Genomic DNA, 18,888 nt, shown 5'->3' with positions numbered 1-18,888 from the left:
TGGCGCCACGGCCTCACCGTATCCCGAAAACTCAAAAGCTCCGCAATTTAACATGGCCCAGGTGTGTAGTTGACACTGACCAAATATGAAGCTTGTACGATGAAATTCCAATGAGGAGTTCGCAAAAGTTCGAGGCATGGAAATGGCAAAATTAGAGCCAAAATGTCACGTTCACTTCCAAATGGCGGACTTCCTGTTGGGTTTGCGTCAATGGTCCCACAGACTTTTTGTTCGTCTTGGCATGATACACATGTGTGCCAAATTTCATACATGTAGCTAAAACGATGTGTTTGTAGGGCTGCATTTAACAAGGCATAGGTGGCGCTACAGAGCCATTTCCCAGTGCTCATATGTAAAACCATTAAAATACAAAATTTTTCACCAGACCTGGCATGTGTGCAAAATTCCAAGAGTTTTCGAGCATGTTAAAGCCCTCAAAAAGGCCCTTCTTTTGCCTGAATAATAATAATAATAATAATAATAATAATAATAAGAAACGGAGCAGATACAATAGGGCCTTCGCACTCTCAGTGCTCGGGCCCTAATAATGGCATTAGTGAAGGTTACAAATGATCTTCTTATTCGGACCTGAGAGATGCATCTCCACCTTCAGCTGATCCATCTACTGTTCACTGAAGCCTCATCAGAAATGGCCTCAGTGGAAGGGTTGCTTACAGGAAGTCATTGTTAAGAAAGGTAAACAAAGAAAAGCCTGAAGTATGCCACATTACACAAGAACTGGACTGAAAATCAGTGGCAACTGGCCCAATGGAGTGATGGATCCAAATTAAAAGATTTTGGTTCAAATAGTTGTCAGTAAGTGTAGAGGAGGTCAGGAAAGATGTACAACGGCGAACACCTGCAGCCTGCATCTGTGAAAAACGGTGGAGGCTCTCTCATGGTTGGGGCTGCATTTCAGCCAGTGGTGTTGGAGATCTTGTTAAAATCGATGGAATTATGAATCCAGATAAGTATCAAAAGATTTAGCATCTGCAAAAATGGTAAATTTTCAGTACTGTTTGGTCCTGGAGAAGGACAGCCCTGTTTGGATTCTGCGTGCAAACCACAGTTTCCAGCCTGGTGAGCCTTGCATTTGGGAGAGTTTGCTCCGTCTTTAACATCTTAAGAAAATTATATTGCACAATTTTCTCATCCAATAAAAGAATATTTACTACATCCGTTTACCTTGTATTTTATTTGAAACCTACAAAAGGATTTTTAGCTGTCACTACGGGATATTGCCCTTCAATATAACTAAAGCTTTCAGACAGCTGTAGGGGTCGCAGTATATAATTATTTGTGAGACAGTCATACAGGTATAAACTAAAAATTAGAACTAAATACCCTGAATTTGAACTGAAATGTAACATTTAGGACAACTGAGTTAAATTCTATCAGTGAGCTATTTTTTTTTTATGTAAGTACAGTATATATAATAAAATATGTATAATATAAGATCTATTATTTTTTGTACCATCAAAATGAAATGAGGATAGTGTCTTGAGCTACACTATAGCTAACTAGTTTACTTGCTAAAGTTAATATTACTGTTGGCTAAAGGGAGTCCGCGCACGGCTGTGGTGTTCTCACATACATTACACGAAACAACACAATTTTGCTCCAATAAAAGTAAAATAAATGACATAAATTAAAGATTTTCTCCATTTCGGACGTCCATCACGGATGCAGCGTCTACTGTCGCGGTTGCTAAGCAACAAGAGCCGAGCGTCGTAGGGGGACACGGTCCAGTTTAACAACCGCTCACTTCCGGTCTTTAAGGGCAGCCCTTGAATTTGAACGCACACCTAGTTTTGCGTTTTAGGAGAGCGAGTGCTTAAATGATAAAAGAAGTAAGCACACAGACAGCGCAATAATGATGTAATACTTTGTGTGTGGCGTTGCCACTGGTGACGCGTCTTTATCCGCTTTAGTCCCGCCCTTGGTCGCTATTCTCCTTGTGATTGGCTGATAGGGGGTCCCTTGCGTTTCACTGGTTAGGCTGTGTGCAGCCCGTTTGCTAGCTGGGTATATTTAGCTGATTGCATTATCGGATCAGATTTAGCCTGCAGTCCAGCAGAGTAGTGAACGTTGTTCCAGGCGAATTCTGACTGGTAGTTAGCCAAGTAGTTAAGCTAACGTGAACAGCAGCCGTCTCTTTTCAGAAAAGTCTAGGTTATCTGTGAGGAACGAAAACAAACCATTTCGGACATGTCTTCAGACGAAGACAGGGCCAAGGAAATTTTGAAGGGCTTCAAACTGTATCCTTTTTCCTGTTTATGTTGCGCGAATGTTAGAAACACAGCAGTGAGCTAAATAGCTAGCTGTCTGGGTAAAGGCATAGGACAGGATGCTGCAGCCACATTAGCAGGATGGATGTTGTTGTACAACAAGCTTAGTTGCTAAAGCTAACCTGCCACAGTCTCTGCTCACGGAGTTGTATAGTTGCTGTGTTCCAGTGTCTGAACGGACACAACAGCAGCTCATTGAATGACGACCTGTGGGCTCACATGAGCTTCCACACGAGGGTGAATTCGCCTGCAGTTGTAGTACCTGTGGCACATGAAGAGGATGAGATTTTGCTCAGGTAGCTGAGAAGTAACTGTTGTGCCTCCTGTAACTATTATTAAGCGCCTCACAGGTATGTGACTCGCGTTGAGCATAGTCTGACTGCTGTATGGTTCCGTAATGCTGGAAGTTGAAACCCAGGTGCGCCTCTTTGTGTGATGATGGCAGACTTGATTCCACTCAGGTATTCTGGATTTGTATGCTAATCACCAGAGCAACATTGGAGATTGCAGTATGACCTGTTAAATGTGTAGTCATGTAGTGAGTCAATTTTATTCCTCTTTGGTGTGCCTGTTAGCGCTCATCCAACACATGTCTGAGAAAGTGACCGAGCAACAGATTTGTGAAGATTGGAGAATAGGAGATGCTGTTCATCATCAGCTTTTAAAATGTTGACTTGGCATCTCTAACGATCCAGTCACACTGTACAAATGGATCAAAATCTTTGTTGTTCTGCACAGGTGCACTGAACGCAGGACTGCAAGGAAAATCCACTGCTCTCAAAAGAGAACATTGCTGCCCATCTGTGGCTTAGTAAAGATCACATCACTAAGCCAGAAGTAATTAAACATTTCTTAGGAAAGATGAGACCCAAGAGGAACTTTCTGATTCATCAGAAACTGGGTACTGTCCCACATCCTGATAAAAGACACGCAGAAATCAATTTTCAGAGTGAAATCAATTTTGTTGCCTGAATCTGTATATTTGATGTGAGTTCCAACAGACTAAAAGATTGTGCAGTAGATTAGTCATGTATAACAACATTTATACATTTTTGTAATTTGCCAGTTTAATACATGGACATTCCTGTGACAGTACAGCTTAACAGCTGCAAATATAAAACATATTCCCCCAGCAGGGAATCTATAATGCACTTAAAAATGGTGCTTCCAGTGGATTTTGAAGAAAAATTCTGAACGTAACCCGCGTCCACGCAGGATAAGTGTTCAGTCATTTAGGTAGGTAAAGAGACTCACTTTAAGCTTGCTGCAGCTCATCATGTCATTGATTCATTAATTCTGAGTTGTAGCATCCAGTTTAAAACAAAAATGTCAGAACATCAGTCTGTAAACTAAACATGAAGCTTGTTTTGTTTTGTTTGTTTTTTAACCAAGGGAAACAAGGAAAAAAAAAAAGACAAAGCGATTTAAGTCATGCAGTAAAAGTGCAGTAGAGTAGTATCATAATAGTCTCTTATGTGTAGGTTATCATTGTAGACTTATTTTTAGGGGTTACGCCTTGTCTATACAAGCTGTAACATAAGCATGAAGCAGAAGCTAAGGAGGTGTTTCAAGCACACATGTGATGTTTAGGTTGCCTATATTTTATAAGAACTCAGTGCTGAGTCAATTCAGTTATTAAAATACAAGGACATGCCTAGAAGCTCTGAAATATGCACTCAAACACAGGAGTAAAACTGTTATAACCTGTGTCACACAGAATTAAACAAATACACTTCATTTCTGATGCTCAGAAAACCTAAAAACTGAAAAGCATGTCCAGATTAGAAATCGTACTATAGGAAAAAGTCTACAGAAAAGAAAGGGGGGGGTGATTGTGTACTTAATGGTTAGGTCTGTGCCAGTGTCACCCTTTCATGTAAATTAGCTTGAAGATACACTAGGACTCCCTGGGTTAACTTGACCAGTTAAGAACCAGCTTCATGTGGGCACTTTTTACTGCAGGCTTGATTCATACATTCACACACATTTCTACAGCACTTTTACTGCATGCCTTTAACCGTTTGGTCAGACCTCTTGATGCACTGTGGTAATGCTTAAATCCATGATTTAGTGGAACGGGGCTTTACTGCCTTCTGTCCTTATTGAAATGGGGTGAATATCATTTTCTTTTTCCCTCCTTTACTGTAACGGTAACACATATACAGTCCAATATGACAACAGCCCTGTTTAACTTCCATAATACTAAAGTAGTGTTTGTGAAGTTATTTCACTTCGTCCCATACTGAGTAGTCATCAGATTTGTAAATGGTGAAATGTGATGATTTTAAATGGTCACGATGTTCTTACGAAACCCCTTCAGACATCTTGGAACTGGAAGGAAGTAGGGCTGCCACGATTAGTTGACTAGTCGACACGTCGTTTGAAGCTTTGTAAGATCCCAAAGACGCAGGAATAAGTAGTAGGATTTAAGAGTGTAATAACGGACTGAAACAGAAGATGGCAGCACTGCATGTACAAGGATGCCAGCTGCCGTTAAACCCCGAAGAAGAAGAAGCTGTGTCCCAGAATTCATAGCGCGGCCCTGCTCAGTTTTCAACAATGGCGGTAGCTAGTTAGTTTTAATATCACTCTTATTATTCTTTCTGGGTCACAAAATAAACGTTTAACATATTTTCAGGCGAGAATGTAGCTGTGTAAACCTCAAATATCTGCTCAGTTTATCAAGACATCTCCGACGTTTTCGGAGACGTCTGTTACCCACCAGCTCGATAGCTAGCCGGGGTTGAAGGCTCACTAGAGCCGGTGAGAACACCGGACTCCCGGCAAATCGTTTTCAAACCCACCGCCGTCTTTCGCTACTCAGGTTAAACATGATATATAAGTCACTTAGATAACTTAAAAATGATATTGTTTGGCTTTTTTTAGTATTTTATTTGTTCCTGAGTAAATCGGTTTGGCTGAGATTAAAGTTGTAGTTTTTACACAGCTGAATAAACGTCAAGCAGACAACTGATTATCAGAAGTGTGAGATGCTCGAGAATATACTCCGGTGTCCTGTTATATTTTAGATAGCAAGGAGCAGACGGCTGAGTTTATTAAACTCCACCGAAACAATCTGCAAATGTCATTAAAATTTAATAAACTATCATCTTGTCTTTATTTTTGGTTAGCACATACCTTAAACACTTCAAGCTGTAAGCTAATGAGAGTTATATAAGAGCAGATGCATGCTGGTGAAATAAGCTATACGTTTTACGTCCAATGGATGCATGATCTGATTAGTCGAATAATCGCAAAAATAATCGGTGACTAGTCGACTATCAAAATAATTGTTTGTGGCAGCCCTAGAAGGAAGTCTTCTAGAAGGATTAGTCAGATTTCAGCAAGCTACTATGAGAGACTGACAACTAAAAGAGCTACACAACTGTCTTTGTGCTAAAGCAGACAGCTCTAGTGTTTGGTACTTCAGTGTTTCCAGCTGACTTTTCAATCTTTTGATATCTTTCTAGATATCAAAAAAGTTAAATAATGACCTTTGTTTTAACTGTATGCTAGCTCAAAACACTATTCTTCTCCTTTTTAGGGTTTACTAGTTGTAAATTAAAGGCAAAATATAAGCAGCTAATGTAATTGATGGTAAAACCTCAAGCGAAGAGAAAAGTTCCCTCAGTTTCCTAAAATTGCAGTTATGTGCTGTGAGCATTGCCTCAAAATAAATGTACATCAAAATTGTATTCCTTGTTTATCCTAACATGTAATACTATTTAAAAACTATTTCGGCAGCTCCACAATCAAATCTTATTGAATTCTTGTGTAAATGGCTTAAAGGTCAGTAGTTGTATAAATGTTGGGCTTAGAAAGTTGCCTATACTTGAAGCCATTAACATGTCTTTAAAAAATAAATGCAGACTAAAATGTGACAGCAGCTTTTCACTGGGGGCTCATTAACGATGTTCTGACGGGTCTGTGCAGGCACCCTGGTGATTTACACACACACACACATACACACAACCTGCAGCAGACCCACAGGAGGCTATGGTATCATTTTGTATGATGTTATTGGAGCTGAAATGTGTATAGATTTTAAACTGTGAGAAAGTGATTGGAAGTAAATTGAATAAGGGCATACATTATAGCATTTGTGGAGCTGATGGTTTTTATTTTCTGAGCCTTTTTTTGGTAGCATGTAAAGAGGATTCTTCTGGATGGTGTAGATCTGGTTATACTTGAAGGGATTAGTGAAACTGTTCAACTCAGCATACTTTACTAGAAAGCCAAAGGAAGGGGGAGGGGATAGTAGAGGTAATGGAGTTGTGCTGTCAGTGGGATCTGACCCATACGGCTGGGATTATACTCCCTTGCAGACTCAGCCACGGACAGCTGTCGACTGCAGACACTTAGCTTGGAGGAGGTATGTACATTTGGTGCCCTTCACGTGGAGTGGCTGTGGAGACAACTGTGCACAGACCCAACCAAAGGGAGGGTGTGTGAAAGTCCACTCAGTCTCTTATATACACTGTTTGGACAAAAGCCACACAGCGACCATGTACAGTGCTCAACAGATAACACAAATATTTTACAAATGTGCCAAAGACTTTTTTCCAAACTATAAATAACTGAATTCACTGTAGTGAAGGTTCAGTGGACTTCTCTGGGAGGTCAGAAATGAATTACTAATCACATAAACATGTGACCACTAAAACGACTTTTTCAGTTCAAGAATGCAATTAAATAACTAATTTGCATCTTAATCAAAAAAATAATAACATGTTGTACTTATTTCCAATAAATTTGAAAATTATAATAGCAATTATGATATTTTAGAATAAAGTATAATTTTGAAAAGCGCTTGTGCACAGTGATGCATTCATCATTACAGAAGCATAAAAAGTAACTTCGGCAAGGACATCTGTGACATAAAGCTTACACATTTGTTAAGCACTGTATGTGTTCTTCAAGAAAACTAGAAAATAGTATAAGAAGTCCCATAATAATCCCATAATATGATGACTTTCATTGCTCCGGGGGGGTTGGCCAACAGGCTGCTGGTGGAAACTGTGCTACTGTTGGCTGAAGATAAAGACAGAGGAGAAGGGGAAGGTGTTTTAGGCATTGGTAAGAGAGAAGGAAAGGCATGAATGCGGAGGTGTGAGTAGGAACTCTACATGTAGGGACTACGACTGGTAAAAGGAGAGAGCTGGCTGATACGGAGAGAAGGAAGGTTAATATATTGTGTGTGCAGGAGGCAGCAGCTTTTCACTGGGGGCTCATTAACAAGCAAGGGAAGCACTCAAGGTGGATTCAAACTATTCTACCATGGTTTAGATTGGAAGTGAAGCGGCGTGGGGGTAATCTTTAAATAAGAGGATGTGAACAGTGTTATGGAGGTGAAGAGGGAGCGAGGTGGGGTCATGAGTTTGATGATGGAAATTGAAGGTGTGACGTTAAATGTTGTCAGTGGAGAGTGTCCCTATGGCCGGTGGGGGTTGTTAATTTCAGTGTAATGTAGGCTAAGGGAACAGAGGTGATGAGGTGTTGGGTAGGTATGGTTTTAAGGAGAGAATTGTGGAAAATCACGTGGCAGTGGATTTTGCAGAAAGGATGGAATGGACTGTGGCAAACACATACAAGAAAAGAGAGGAACATAGGGTGGCATAAGGTCACCCTATGTTCACCCTGAGTGCAGTCTGAAAGACATATGAGACTCCAGGGTGGTGTCAGGGGAGAGTGTAGCTAAGCAGCATCTGATGGTAGTTGGTAGGATGATTTTAGAAATTAAGAAGAGGAAGCGAGTGAAGGATTAAATGGTGAAAGCTGAAGATGGAAGCATGTTGCTCAGAGTTCAGGAAGGAGTTGGGACAGGCTGTGGGGTTAGTTGGAAAGTTATCAGATGACTGGGAATGTACAGCTGAAGTGGTGAGAGAACCTGTCAAGAAGGTGTTTGACATATCCCTTGTATTTAAGAAAGAGGATATTTTCATGAGGAAGTACATGAAAATATTCAAAAAATGAGGTTAGCAAAGAAAAAGTGGGATAGTCACAGAGATGAAGAAAATAGGTTTACAGCAAAGAAAGAGGTGGCAAAGGCTCATAGTGAGTTTGAGAAGATGGAGACTAAGGAAGGACAAAAGGACTTGCAGAGAGATTATGCTGAAAAGATTGTGCAGCAGCTTTTCCATCTCTAAACATAAAGATGGAAATCGAGTAATGAGTGAAAAGAGTGTTGAGAAGATGGAGGAGAAACAGGACTATGGATGGAAGACAGGTAGTGAATCGGGAAGTGCAGAGGATTAGTAAAGAGGATGTCAGGGCAGCTATAAAGAGTGGACATGCGGTTAGCCAGATAACATACCTGTGGAGGTATGGAGATGTCTAAGAGAGAGGGCAGTGGACCTTTTAACCTAATGTGTGAAACAAACATGGCAGTATCATGTGTGTAGTGCTAAAGGGAATTAAGTGTCTGGAGCTCATCTGCTGCGACCGGTTGGCGCGAGGGGAGGAAGACGGGATAAAAGACATGCTGTGGAAGAGAGCCAGAGATTAATAATGAGTATAATTCAATGCAGAGAGGTCTACTAACACATAGTGAGTGAGAAAAGCGACTGAAGAAGAAATACTCAATGCATCATGGGAATCCCCCAGCAGTCTATGCCTATTGCAGCATAACTACGGGAGGATTCAGGGTCACCTGATCCAGCCCTAACTATATGCTTTAGCAAAAAGGAAAGTTTTAAGCCTAATCTTAAACATAGAGATAGTGTCTGTCTCCCGAATCCAAACTGGAAGCTGGTTCCATAGAAGAGGGGCCTGAGAACTGAAGGCTCTCCCTCCCATTCTACTTTTAAATACTGTAGGAACAACAAGTAGGCCTGCAGTGCAAGAGTGAAGTGTCTAATGTGGTGATATGGTAGTATAGGGTCATTAAGATAAGATGCGGCCTGATTATTCAACGCCTTGAATGAAATTCAATTCTGGATTTAACAGGAAGCCAATGAAGGGAAGCCAATACAGGAGAAATATGCTCTCTCTTTCTAGTCCCTGTCAGTACTCTTGCTGCAGCATTTTGGATCAACTGAAGACTTTTCATGGAGTTTTTAGGACATCCTGATAATAATGAATTACAGTAGTCCAGCCTAGAAGTAATAAATGCACAAACTAGATTTTCAGCGTCACTCTGAGACAGGATGTTTCTAATTTTAGAGAAATTGCACAAATAGAAGAAAGCAGTCCTACATATTTGTTTACTGAGTGCACTGAAGGACATGTCCTGGTCAAAAGTGACTCCAGGATTCTATTAGTTAGGTTACATATAAAATTATTTCTTTTTGTTCATCATCAATTTATCCATCCATCCTCTTCTGATTATTGTGGGGGTGGGGTTTAATTGTAGCTATCATGGCTTGAAAGTGCATTATGAGTAAATTTTCAAAGGTCATATTACAGTGTATGATGGACGACTGTTCAAAAATAGTAGTAGCTTGTTAAAGGTCTCCTTTTTACCTGTGTTGTGATACACTGTCAAAGAATGTTGCACCGTCATCATTTGTAACATGTTCCAGCCATCAGTGCTTGAGAATTTAAATCTATACTCTGATGGCTTTAAGATTGTGTTCTGTGGGTTTGTGCTGTTGTCCTCCTCCTGTTGTTTCTAACGTGAGCAGTGGTGACGATGAATAATCCTGGTGTGAGCACTTCTGTACTACAGTAGGAAATTCAGCATGCAGGACCTATTTGCTTCATGACGTCTGGGGGAATACTTGTTCCAGGGTACCATGCTTTGGTGTTAATGGCAGCCACAGACTGACCAGTGTTAAGCTGTAGTACTGCTGTTGTTGCAGTAATATTGTTGAGCTGATCAGAGGTTATGTTTCTTCACCAGATATCCTGCCAGTTTTTATTTTGCTTTGATTGGCTGGAACTAAGTGAGGTCATGGGGCTGTCTTGGTGCATTAAGAACGGCTTCAGTTCCTTCACATAAGCTTTTACTGGTTTTTGGCTGATTTCTCCAGTGTAGCATGTCCCTTTTGAAAACACTAGTTGTAGAAGTATCCACATCCATAATGTTACTTCGGAGTACACGCTGTTTGTTGGGAAAAGATCCTCTTTAATTGGAAATGATAAGAATAGAACATTTTGAATATTTTGAATTTGGCAGCAAACACTTGAAAAAGTTGGCAATGAGGCAACACGACAGGAAAAGAGTCTGAAAATATACATGTTGATAAGTCTCACTGCGCTGACCCGACATGTAGGGACATTACAGGGAGGTGCAGGTCAGGTACACACTAGGTTACAGCGTATGAGCCCGAGGGGTTACAGCATAGCTACGCTGTAGATCTCCCACTGCAGAAAAAATCCCCAGTAAGTCTGCCGGTCTGTGTATTTGAGTGGTGCGTTCACTTTGGTTAGGTCACTGTTACTTAACCGTTTCCTGGTAGAAACTGGATGAATCTTCGGGATGCAGAGACGGGCAAAGTGCTGTGGCAGGGGACGGAGGACCTCTCTGTACCGGGAGTAGAGCACGAAGGTATGTCTGCACTCTTGACACTCTCAAGTCATATCTGTTGTGACAGAACAACTAAATACAAGTCTTCAAATCATTTTTATGAGACCTGTTTATCAGATGGTTTACCCACTAATTTATAATAAAACCCAGTCATCTTATAAGCCAACATTGCATTCTGTGTGAGTTGATACTGATGGTTCTATATATGCAGTATCCTTCTTTCTGTTTATTTAGAGGCTGTATATTTAGACACACTCATTTTTTCATATCATTTTAAGTTTTAAAGTTATAATGTTCAAGAGGCGTTTGTGAGGGCCACTCAAAAAACACCAGATTGGCCTTTTAATGTTACCAAAGTGATTTTGCGGTTTTCAGTCATCCTGTTGTAGAAACAGGTTAACACTAGTTAACATTGGAAGAAATTGGTTTCACTCTTCCAGTGAAAATTGTGTGCAGCACAAAAAACAAATGTGTTCTTTTGTAAATGACAGATAAGGTCGGAAATGACTGTTTATCAGGATTGACTGTTGCAGGTAAACAGGAGTGGAGTCATCACATCCATCATGAAATGTTTTGTGGCGTTGTGCCTTCAAATAATGTATATATGGAAGAAGATTAGGGACACTGGAAAAAAAAAAAAAAGTGGGCACGTCTTTTTTTTCTTCTTTTCCAGAATTCTGAGAAAAAAGTCAGAATTCTGAGATTACATTCATTATTCTTCACTCTCTCCCTTCCCCGTCATATCCCTCCATCATTTTTAAACCATAGTAATCACACCTTCCTCTCTTTCTCACTCTGTTCTTGGGCCTGCGGTCTCTCCTCCTGCACTTCTCCACAGCAAGTGCGAGCAGCAGCAGCCTCCTGTGACTGCGATGGCTGGTTACTAGTTGTTGCTAGGACTACAGCTGTCAGTGTAGCAGCAGCCCTAACAACTAACATGTTGCTTAATTTCACACAGTTTGCTGCATCCATTTCTTATATCAGAGTGGCGATAGCTCAGGAGCTAGAGCGGGTCGTACTAAGTGGAAGGTTGGTGGTTCAATCCCAGGCTGCTTTGGTTTCGATGCCATAGGTTTGGATGGGCAAGATACTAACCATCCGTCGGAGTGTGAATGTTGGATGGAAGCACATAAGCATAGAAAAAGTGCTTGTATGAATGGATGTGAACAAGTGAATGAGGCATGTTGTATAAAGTGCTTTGAGTGCAGCTGTAGAGTAGAAAAGAGAACCAGTCCATTTACCATTTGTGCTTTCTTTTTTTTCTGTCTTAGCTTTTCAGTTCCACTTTACTACTTTCGTTTGCTTTGTTCCGTCTTTATCAGCCACTTCTTCCACGCTACACTCCGTTCTACAAGGTGCATGAGTGCACAGGGAAGGCAGAGGAGTCAGTTGCATTGACAGATTTGATCGGATCCTACAAGCTGACCTGTAGCCTGTATAATTATATCTACAAAGGGGGAAAAAATGGACACACTGGGCAAAAGCCAGATTGCTAGTTCAGGGCTGTTAGGTGCCCAAACTTTTGCAGATGCCACTGTCTGTCTGCTGTATGAGTTTATTCATTTAGCATTCACGTTAAAAAAAAAAAAGTAGTTGTTATACATATACTACTTAGTTAGACCTTGGTATAACTGGGTTTACTCCCTTTAGCCTTCATTATTTTTGACAGAGATTCAACAAGATGCTGGAAACAAAATAGCATCAAACTGTTGTTTCAGATTTGTTTGCTAAATTGAGATCACTAAATTTTTGCAAACTCATATTTAAGTTTTAAGTCTTAGGTCCTGGGCCCACAAATGAAAACATTGAATGCTTGTATTAAATACCTAGCTGTTGTAAGCAGAGTTAATTATATAATTTCATATCTGTCTCTTCAGCTCGTGTCCCAAAGAAGATCCTGAAGTGTAAAGCAGTGTCCAGAGAGCTCAACTTTTCTTCCTCAGAGAAACTGGAGAAGTTCAGACTGGAGCAGAAAGTTTTCTTCAAAGGACAGTGTTTAGAAGGTGATATGTGAAAACTGACACATCAGTGTTTGTTTCCACATGAATGGAGCCCTGCATGTTCCTGTCTGGTTCTACAGACTTCCTCTTATCCACATGTGGTACAGGGACCAGTAGCTAACTGAACATGTTAAAAACTGAGTCAACTAGGTGCTACTGGAAAAGTGCTATATGTTATCCATATCTTATCTGTATCATATAATATAGTCAGTGTAAGATTAAACTTATTTTACTCCAAATTATGTCAAATTACAATATGTTTAAAATTTGTTTAAAAACAAAGAACAAAATGAATATATACAAAATACAATAGTATTCCCTTAAAAGTGACTACTGTCCACAGAGTGAGCAGCCGAATGCTATTTGAAGATGTTAGAATAGAATAGAATAGAATAGAATAGAATTCAACTTTATTGTCATTGCACATGTCACAGGTACAGGGCAACGAAATGCAGTTTGCATCCATCCAGAAAGTGCTTTAGCCGTGATATAGATATATTACAATATATATTAGCAATAATAAAGATGTGTAAGTATATTATAGAAATGGGTCTATTATGGTATGTTATCATGTACACGGTGTGAAGTATGTTATGAATATTCTATAACTATAAGTATGTACAGGCTGTAGTGAGTACAAGCTATGTACAGGCTATGAACAGGATATAAATATGAAATAAAAACTATACAGAAATATGAGATATACAGCTATACAGAAATGTGAACTATGCAAGTTATAAACAGTTGTAGGATTAAAAATTATCGTATGTACAGAATGATTATTTACACAGAACTATACAGTAGTGGTAAAGTGCTAGTGGTTGTGGGTTTGTGTATGTTCAGTCCATGAGTTTAACGTGGGTCAGATGTCAGGAGGCAGAGTTCAGGAGTCTGACAGCTGTGGGGAAGAAGCTGTTCCGGTACCTGGTGGTCTTAGTCCGGAGGCTCCTGTAGCGCCTCCCAGAGAGCAGCAGGGTGAAGAGTGTATGTGATGGGTGACTGGGGTCTTTGATGATTTTCCCAGCCCTTTTCAGACACCGCTTCCTGTAGATGTCCTTTATGGCAGGAAGCGGTGCTCCGGCGATGCGCTGGGCAGTTTTCACGACCGTCTGCAACACCCTCCGGTCCGAGGCAGAGCAGTTCCCGTACCAAACTGTTATACAGTTGGTCAGGATGCTCTCGATGGTGCAGCGATAGAAGTTCACCAGGATGTCTGAGGACAGGTGGTTCTTCCTCAGAGTCCTCAAGAAGAAGAGGCGCTGGTGAGTCTTCTTGACCAGCTTGGAGCAGTTGGTTGTCCAGGTGAGCTCCTCGGAGATGTGGACTCCCAGGAACTTGAAGCTGCTCACACGCTCCACAGCCGTCCCCTTAATGTGGATGGGTGGATGTGGGTCAGCATTCCTCCTGTAGTCCACGATGAGCTCCTTAGTCTTCTCAGTGTTAAGCAGCAGGTTGTTTGTGTCGCACCACTCAGCCAGACGATCCACCTCCTCCCTGTAGGCGGCCTCATCGTTGTCGCTGATGAGGCCAATCACCGTGGTGTTATCTGCAAACTTAATGATGGTGTTGGAACCATCAGCAGGTCTGCAGTCGTGGGTGAAGAGGGAGTAGAGGAAAGGGCTCATCACACAGCCTTGTGGTACACCGGTGTTCATTGTGATTGTAGATGAGCAGCGGTTATCCAGCCGGACATGTTGAGGGCGGTTGGTCAGGAAGTCCAGTAACCATTTGCAGATGAGGGAACTGATGCCCAGGTCTGTCAGTTTCCTGATGAGTTGTGAGGGGTGGATTGTATTGAATGCTGAACTGAAGTCTATAAACAGCATTCTGGCGTAGGTGTTGTTGTTGTCCAGGTGTGAGAGGACAGAGTGCAGTGTGATGGAGACTGCATCCTCTGTGCTCCTGTTCTGACGGTATGCGAATTGGTGGGGGTCCAGGGTGGGGGGGAGACAGGATTTGAAGTGTGCTAAGACCAGCTGCTCTAAGCACTTAGTGATGATGGGGGTGAGTGCTACTGGGCGGTAGTCATTGAGGCTAGATGGGTTGGAGTTTTTGGGTATCGGGACGATGGAGGTGGATTTGAAGCAGGCCGGTACCACAGCGTGGCCCAAGGACAGGTTGAATATGTCTGTCAGCACTCCTGCAAGCTCCCCAGAACACGCTCTGAGAACACGCCTGGGGATGCCATCAGGACCTGCAGCCTTGTGGACATTGATCCTGCTCAGCACCGCTCCTACATCGGTGGGGGAGAGAGTCAGAGGTTGGTGGTCTGGCGTCATGTCTGTTTTGGTTGTGGTTGTGGGGTTCCCTCGCTCAAAACGAGCATAAAAGTTGTTGAGCTCGTTGAGGAAGGAGACATCAGAGGATGCGGGGGAGGTTTTGGTGGTCCTGTAGTCTGTAATGGTGTGGAGTCCTTGCCACATGCATCGGGGGTTGGAGTTGGAGAAGTGTTCTTCTACCTTCTTTTTGTAATGGTGTTTGGCTTTTTTGATGCCCTTTTTGATGCATCTCAGCCGTGTCACTTAACCTTGACCCCTCAGCTGTAATCGGCTGACGGGGTCATGTCGTCACCACGGTGGGCGGGTGGGTGGTCACCAAGCTTTGCATTGATACCATAGCTGTGTCTACTAAAAATCTCAGACGAGTTCAAATCTCAATGACTTGGACTTAAAAAGTAAGTGGTCAGTTTTTTTGAAAATTTTGTAAATGTGAGAACTTGAGAACAAGGCAATGCAGGATTCTGAAATTGATACTATAGGTGCGTTTACTAGGAGGCTAACGGCTTTTTGTTGTTTTGACCATGTGAAGGGACAAATGAAGGCCTGTTAGTCTTAGGAAGGTTAAACAATGAATACAATTGCTACATAGTGTTATGATTATTATTGTGTTGTGTCTTTTGGTCATTAGTTACAGAGTTCCAAACCAAAAATGATAAAATGCTCAGAATTACAATTAAATAAAAATGTATTTTTGTGAATTTATTAGCAAGTTAATTATAACATTCTATGATCAAGCAAGTTGAAATCTGAAAGAAGGAAAACCTGTGCGGGGTTACTAGAAGGCCGTTTGAGAAGAACAGACAGCTCACAGCCCTGGAACCTGTTGTACATTGTCGCCACTTCCCTGTTTCACTGTGTTTCACTGTGTTTGTAGTACAGTAATCCCCCTGACACCCTGCTGCACAGAGTTAAGGTTCCAGAGAGAAAACACACAATCCACATAACATGTTTGTGCTGCTGTTTTCCACCTGAGAAGAGAAATGTCTGTGAACTAATATTTAGGCCATGGTGGTATAGTAATAGCAATGATAGTGTATGCTAGAGCAGCAGCATTGAGCCCTCTGTCTCTGTCTCTCTGTCCAGAGTGGTTCTTTGAGTTTGGTTTCGTTATCCCCAACTCCACCAACACATGGCAGTCTCTGATAGAAGCGGCTCCAGAGTCCCAGATGATGCCAGCCAATGTTTTAACGTGAGTCCTGCTCAGATGTTTCCTCTGTGCTTTGTTTTGTGTTTCTGCACTTAGACCGTCTCTGTTTTAATGCCATAGAGCTGTGATAGGCTTTTATCTGGCCTTGAGCTACATCAGGCCTGCTTCCATAGGAAGTGTACATCAGCACACAAGTGGTCTTATGTTCTTGGCTGAAATATTATTACATACATGTATTTTATTCTGATGATCTGAACATTTGCACGTAGTCGCCCTGTGGATTTTCAGCGACGGAATCATAAAAGACCCAGTTGCTGAGCTTCAAACCGCACAAAGTGTCGTTCAGCAGTCCTACATTCTTCTTTCAGTGCGCTGGGAGGTTATCTTTAAACAGATTACTTGGGAAGCGCAGGCTAATCATAATTAAAGCCAACTGCCACATTTAGTTTCCTTTTATTCTATCAGTCACAGCTGTGCAAAGTTGCGCAGCATTCATGTAACTTTTGCCCTGTTGTAGTGAATTTTCCGTTATGTTTCACTTTTACTACAGGCTGACACTTGTCTTTGTTTTCTAGTGGTAATGTTATCATAGAGACCAAGTTCTTCGACGATGACCTGCATGTCAGTACTTCCAGGGTACGGCTTTTCTACGTCTGACATTTACCCCCCGAGTCTACCTTCCTGAATGCTGACACCCTGCCAAGGTCTGTAAATTCCCAAGGTTAGCTACAATTCGCAGCAGTAAAGAGCTCATTGCTGACGTGGGATCAGCATGTTGGGGTGAACCCAGCTGTGGCGCCACAATCAGTCAAGTGAGCTCGTGTTCTCTAGTTTTGTGTCGACTTGAAAACCTCTGGACCTTGGAAGAAGAGGGAAGAGGAGGAGAGAGAACTCGATCGCTTCCCCTGTTCCAGGATCACCTCTCTCTCTGTTTTCCCCTTCAGACTGTTTCACTGTAAACACGTGATCACTGATCTCAAGTCAGCTAGGGAAGCCCTCTGAAATGACCCGATTTGTGTTTTTTCTTTTTTGTAGTGCTGCCCTATCTCACTCCCAGGTAGCATTTACTCAGGAACAGAACAGATGTGTAACCTTCTGTGGATAGATATCATGTTTTCTAATCTCCATGTATCATGTCATGTCTGGTCAAAGATGGACTGTTGTTGTTGAGGGAAGGTGTTGCACTCAAGCAGGAGTAGGGGAACTCTAGGCCTCAGGGGCTGGTGTCCTGCAGGTTTTAGATATCAGCCTAGGTCAACACACCTGAATAAAATGATTAGTTCACTACCTCTGGAGTGGCCTCTGGAGAACTTCAAGACATGTTGAGGAGGTAATTTAGCCATTTAAATCAGCTGTGTTAGATCAAGGATACATCTAAAACCTGCAGGACACCGGCCCTCGAGGCCTGGAGTTCCCCCACCCCTGCACTAGAGGGACGGGGATAAGATGAAAGCTCTTATTGTCATTTTAGGTGCTACAACAAAATTTTATTGGCAACTCAGATAAAATGTATAAACCTGTTACAATGAACACTGCATATTTTACATAATTCAAATATAAAGTAGTATAGCTGTGAGGCGACTGTTGTTGTAATCTGGTGCGATATAAATAAAATTGAATTGAGCTCATTTCCTCTGACTGTGTCCCATTTCAGAGGCTGTCTGTGAGCTCCACATTTCTCACATTGTATGTGAGAAAGTAAGGGTGACATTCCAGAGCAGGTGAAATGCAGCCTCCTTCCTGCATTTGAGCAACAGAAGGAGCGCAACCTGTGCACTCTTCTTCTCCTCAGATGGTCAATGTTTTTTTTTTTTTCTAGTCATTGATTAGAATTGCTTGGTTTTTATTGGAGAAATGGAAGAAATATACATTTGTGGATATATTTATCTTTACACATTAACCCATTCGTAATGTTTCACTTTGATGAGTTGATGAGGCCCGGCTAACAGTGCAGTGCTCATCCCCTGATAGTTTTCTAAAGCACTAACCTTAGCACGCTGACTCGTGACTGGGACACACCAGCTTAACGTAATGTTTGCAACAGTGGTTTCAATGTAGTCTGATAGAGGGCTACACATGTTTGTTTTTTTACTCTCCTCCATGAATTGTTAAAATGAAACCTTCACAGTTCTGACATAATTAAAAACTGTTGTTATTCATTGGTAGAACAAAACAAGCTTTTATTCCATTAATTTATGTTTTGACCTTCACATGACTTAATTCTGATATTTCACTTTGAATAAAGTCATTATCAGGGTGAAACCAAAACACGCGTCATTTTATCTTAGCTAGATCCAGATGTTAACAGCAGCTTAAATTCTTTTACAACATCTTTGCTTTGCATATTCTCACTAGATTTTTTGCTTTGGCTTCCTATGTAGTTCACACATTCACCTCGTTATGTGTTTTTCTTAGCTCCTATCTGGGCTTTGTAAAATAGATTTGTGTTGTAATATAATGGGAGGTGTGGATTAAAGTTACATGATGTTGGAATAACATGATGCCTGCTGTTTATTTTATTAATTAATGTTTTCCCCGACCTGGTTGGGGAAACAATTTCTCCAATTTCAAATGATGCATGTAGAGTTGTTGGAAAAATTCCCATGCACCCTGAAGTATCTTATCACAGGTAAAGACTTGATATGCTCTTCTATGGCTAGGCCAAAAAACAGGTGGAGTCTCCTCTTTAGTACTGGGGCAAAGACTT

General features: G+C 41.4%; 1 protein-coding gene across 2 annotated transcripts; it reads left to right on the top strand.

Moving 5' to 3' along the window:
• The first annotated feature begins 1,976 nt into the window (after window positions 1-1,976).
• pde6d (phosphodiesterase 6D, cGMP-specific, rod, delta) lies at window positions 1,977-18,677 on the top strand. Of its 2 annotated transcripts, XM_031740586.2 has the most exons (6): window positions 1,977-2,258; window positions 10,688-10,776; window positions 12,633-12,758; window positions 16,118-16,223; window positions 16,757-16,885; window positions 17,836-18,677. In XM_031740586.2, exons 1-5 carry the CDS (start codon window positions 2,209-2,211, stop codon window positions 16,836-16,838), a joined length of 453 nt encoding a protein of 150 aa, XP_031596446.1. In that variant the 5' UTR covers window positions 1,977-2,208; the 3' UTR covers window positions 16,839-16,885; window positions 17,836-18,677. The 2 variants fall into 2 exon arrangements, with proteins under 2 accessions (XP_031596446.1, XP_031596447.1); XM_031740587.2 differs by having other exon boundaries at window positions 16,757-18,677.
• Window positions 18,678-18,888: the final 211 nt, after the last annotated feature.

The sequence above is a fragment of the Oreochromis aureus genome, linkage group 17 (genome assembly GCF_013358895.1).
Source record: "Oreochromis aureus strain Israel breed Guangdong linkage group 17, ZZ_aureus, whole genome shotgun sequence".
NCBI lineage: Eukaryota > Metazoa > Chordata > Actinopteri > Cichliformes > Cichlidae > Oreochromis > Oreochromis aureus.
Note: the sequence above shows the minus strand (reverse complement) of the source record. Positions and strands in the feature narration are given on the sequence as shown.

Excerpts from the sequence above, each read along its gene's own strand:
- pde6d (XM_031740586.2), top strand. The coding sequence starts at position 2,209 with ATGTCTTCAGACGAAGACAGGGCCAAGGAAATTTTGAAGGGCTTCAAA. Across the intron at positions 10,777-12,632 it reads ACCGGGAGTAGAGCACGAAG|CTCGTGTCCCAAAGAAGATC; the intron begins GTATGTCTGCAC and ends CTGTCTCTTCAG. Across the intron at positions 16,224-16,756 it reads ATGCCAGCCAATGTTTTAAC|TGGTAATGTTATCATAGAGA; the intron begins GTGAGTCCTGCT and ends TTTGTTTTCTAG.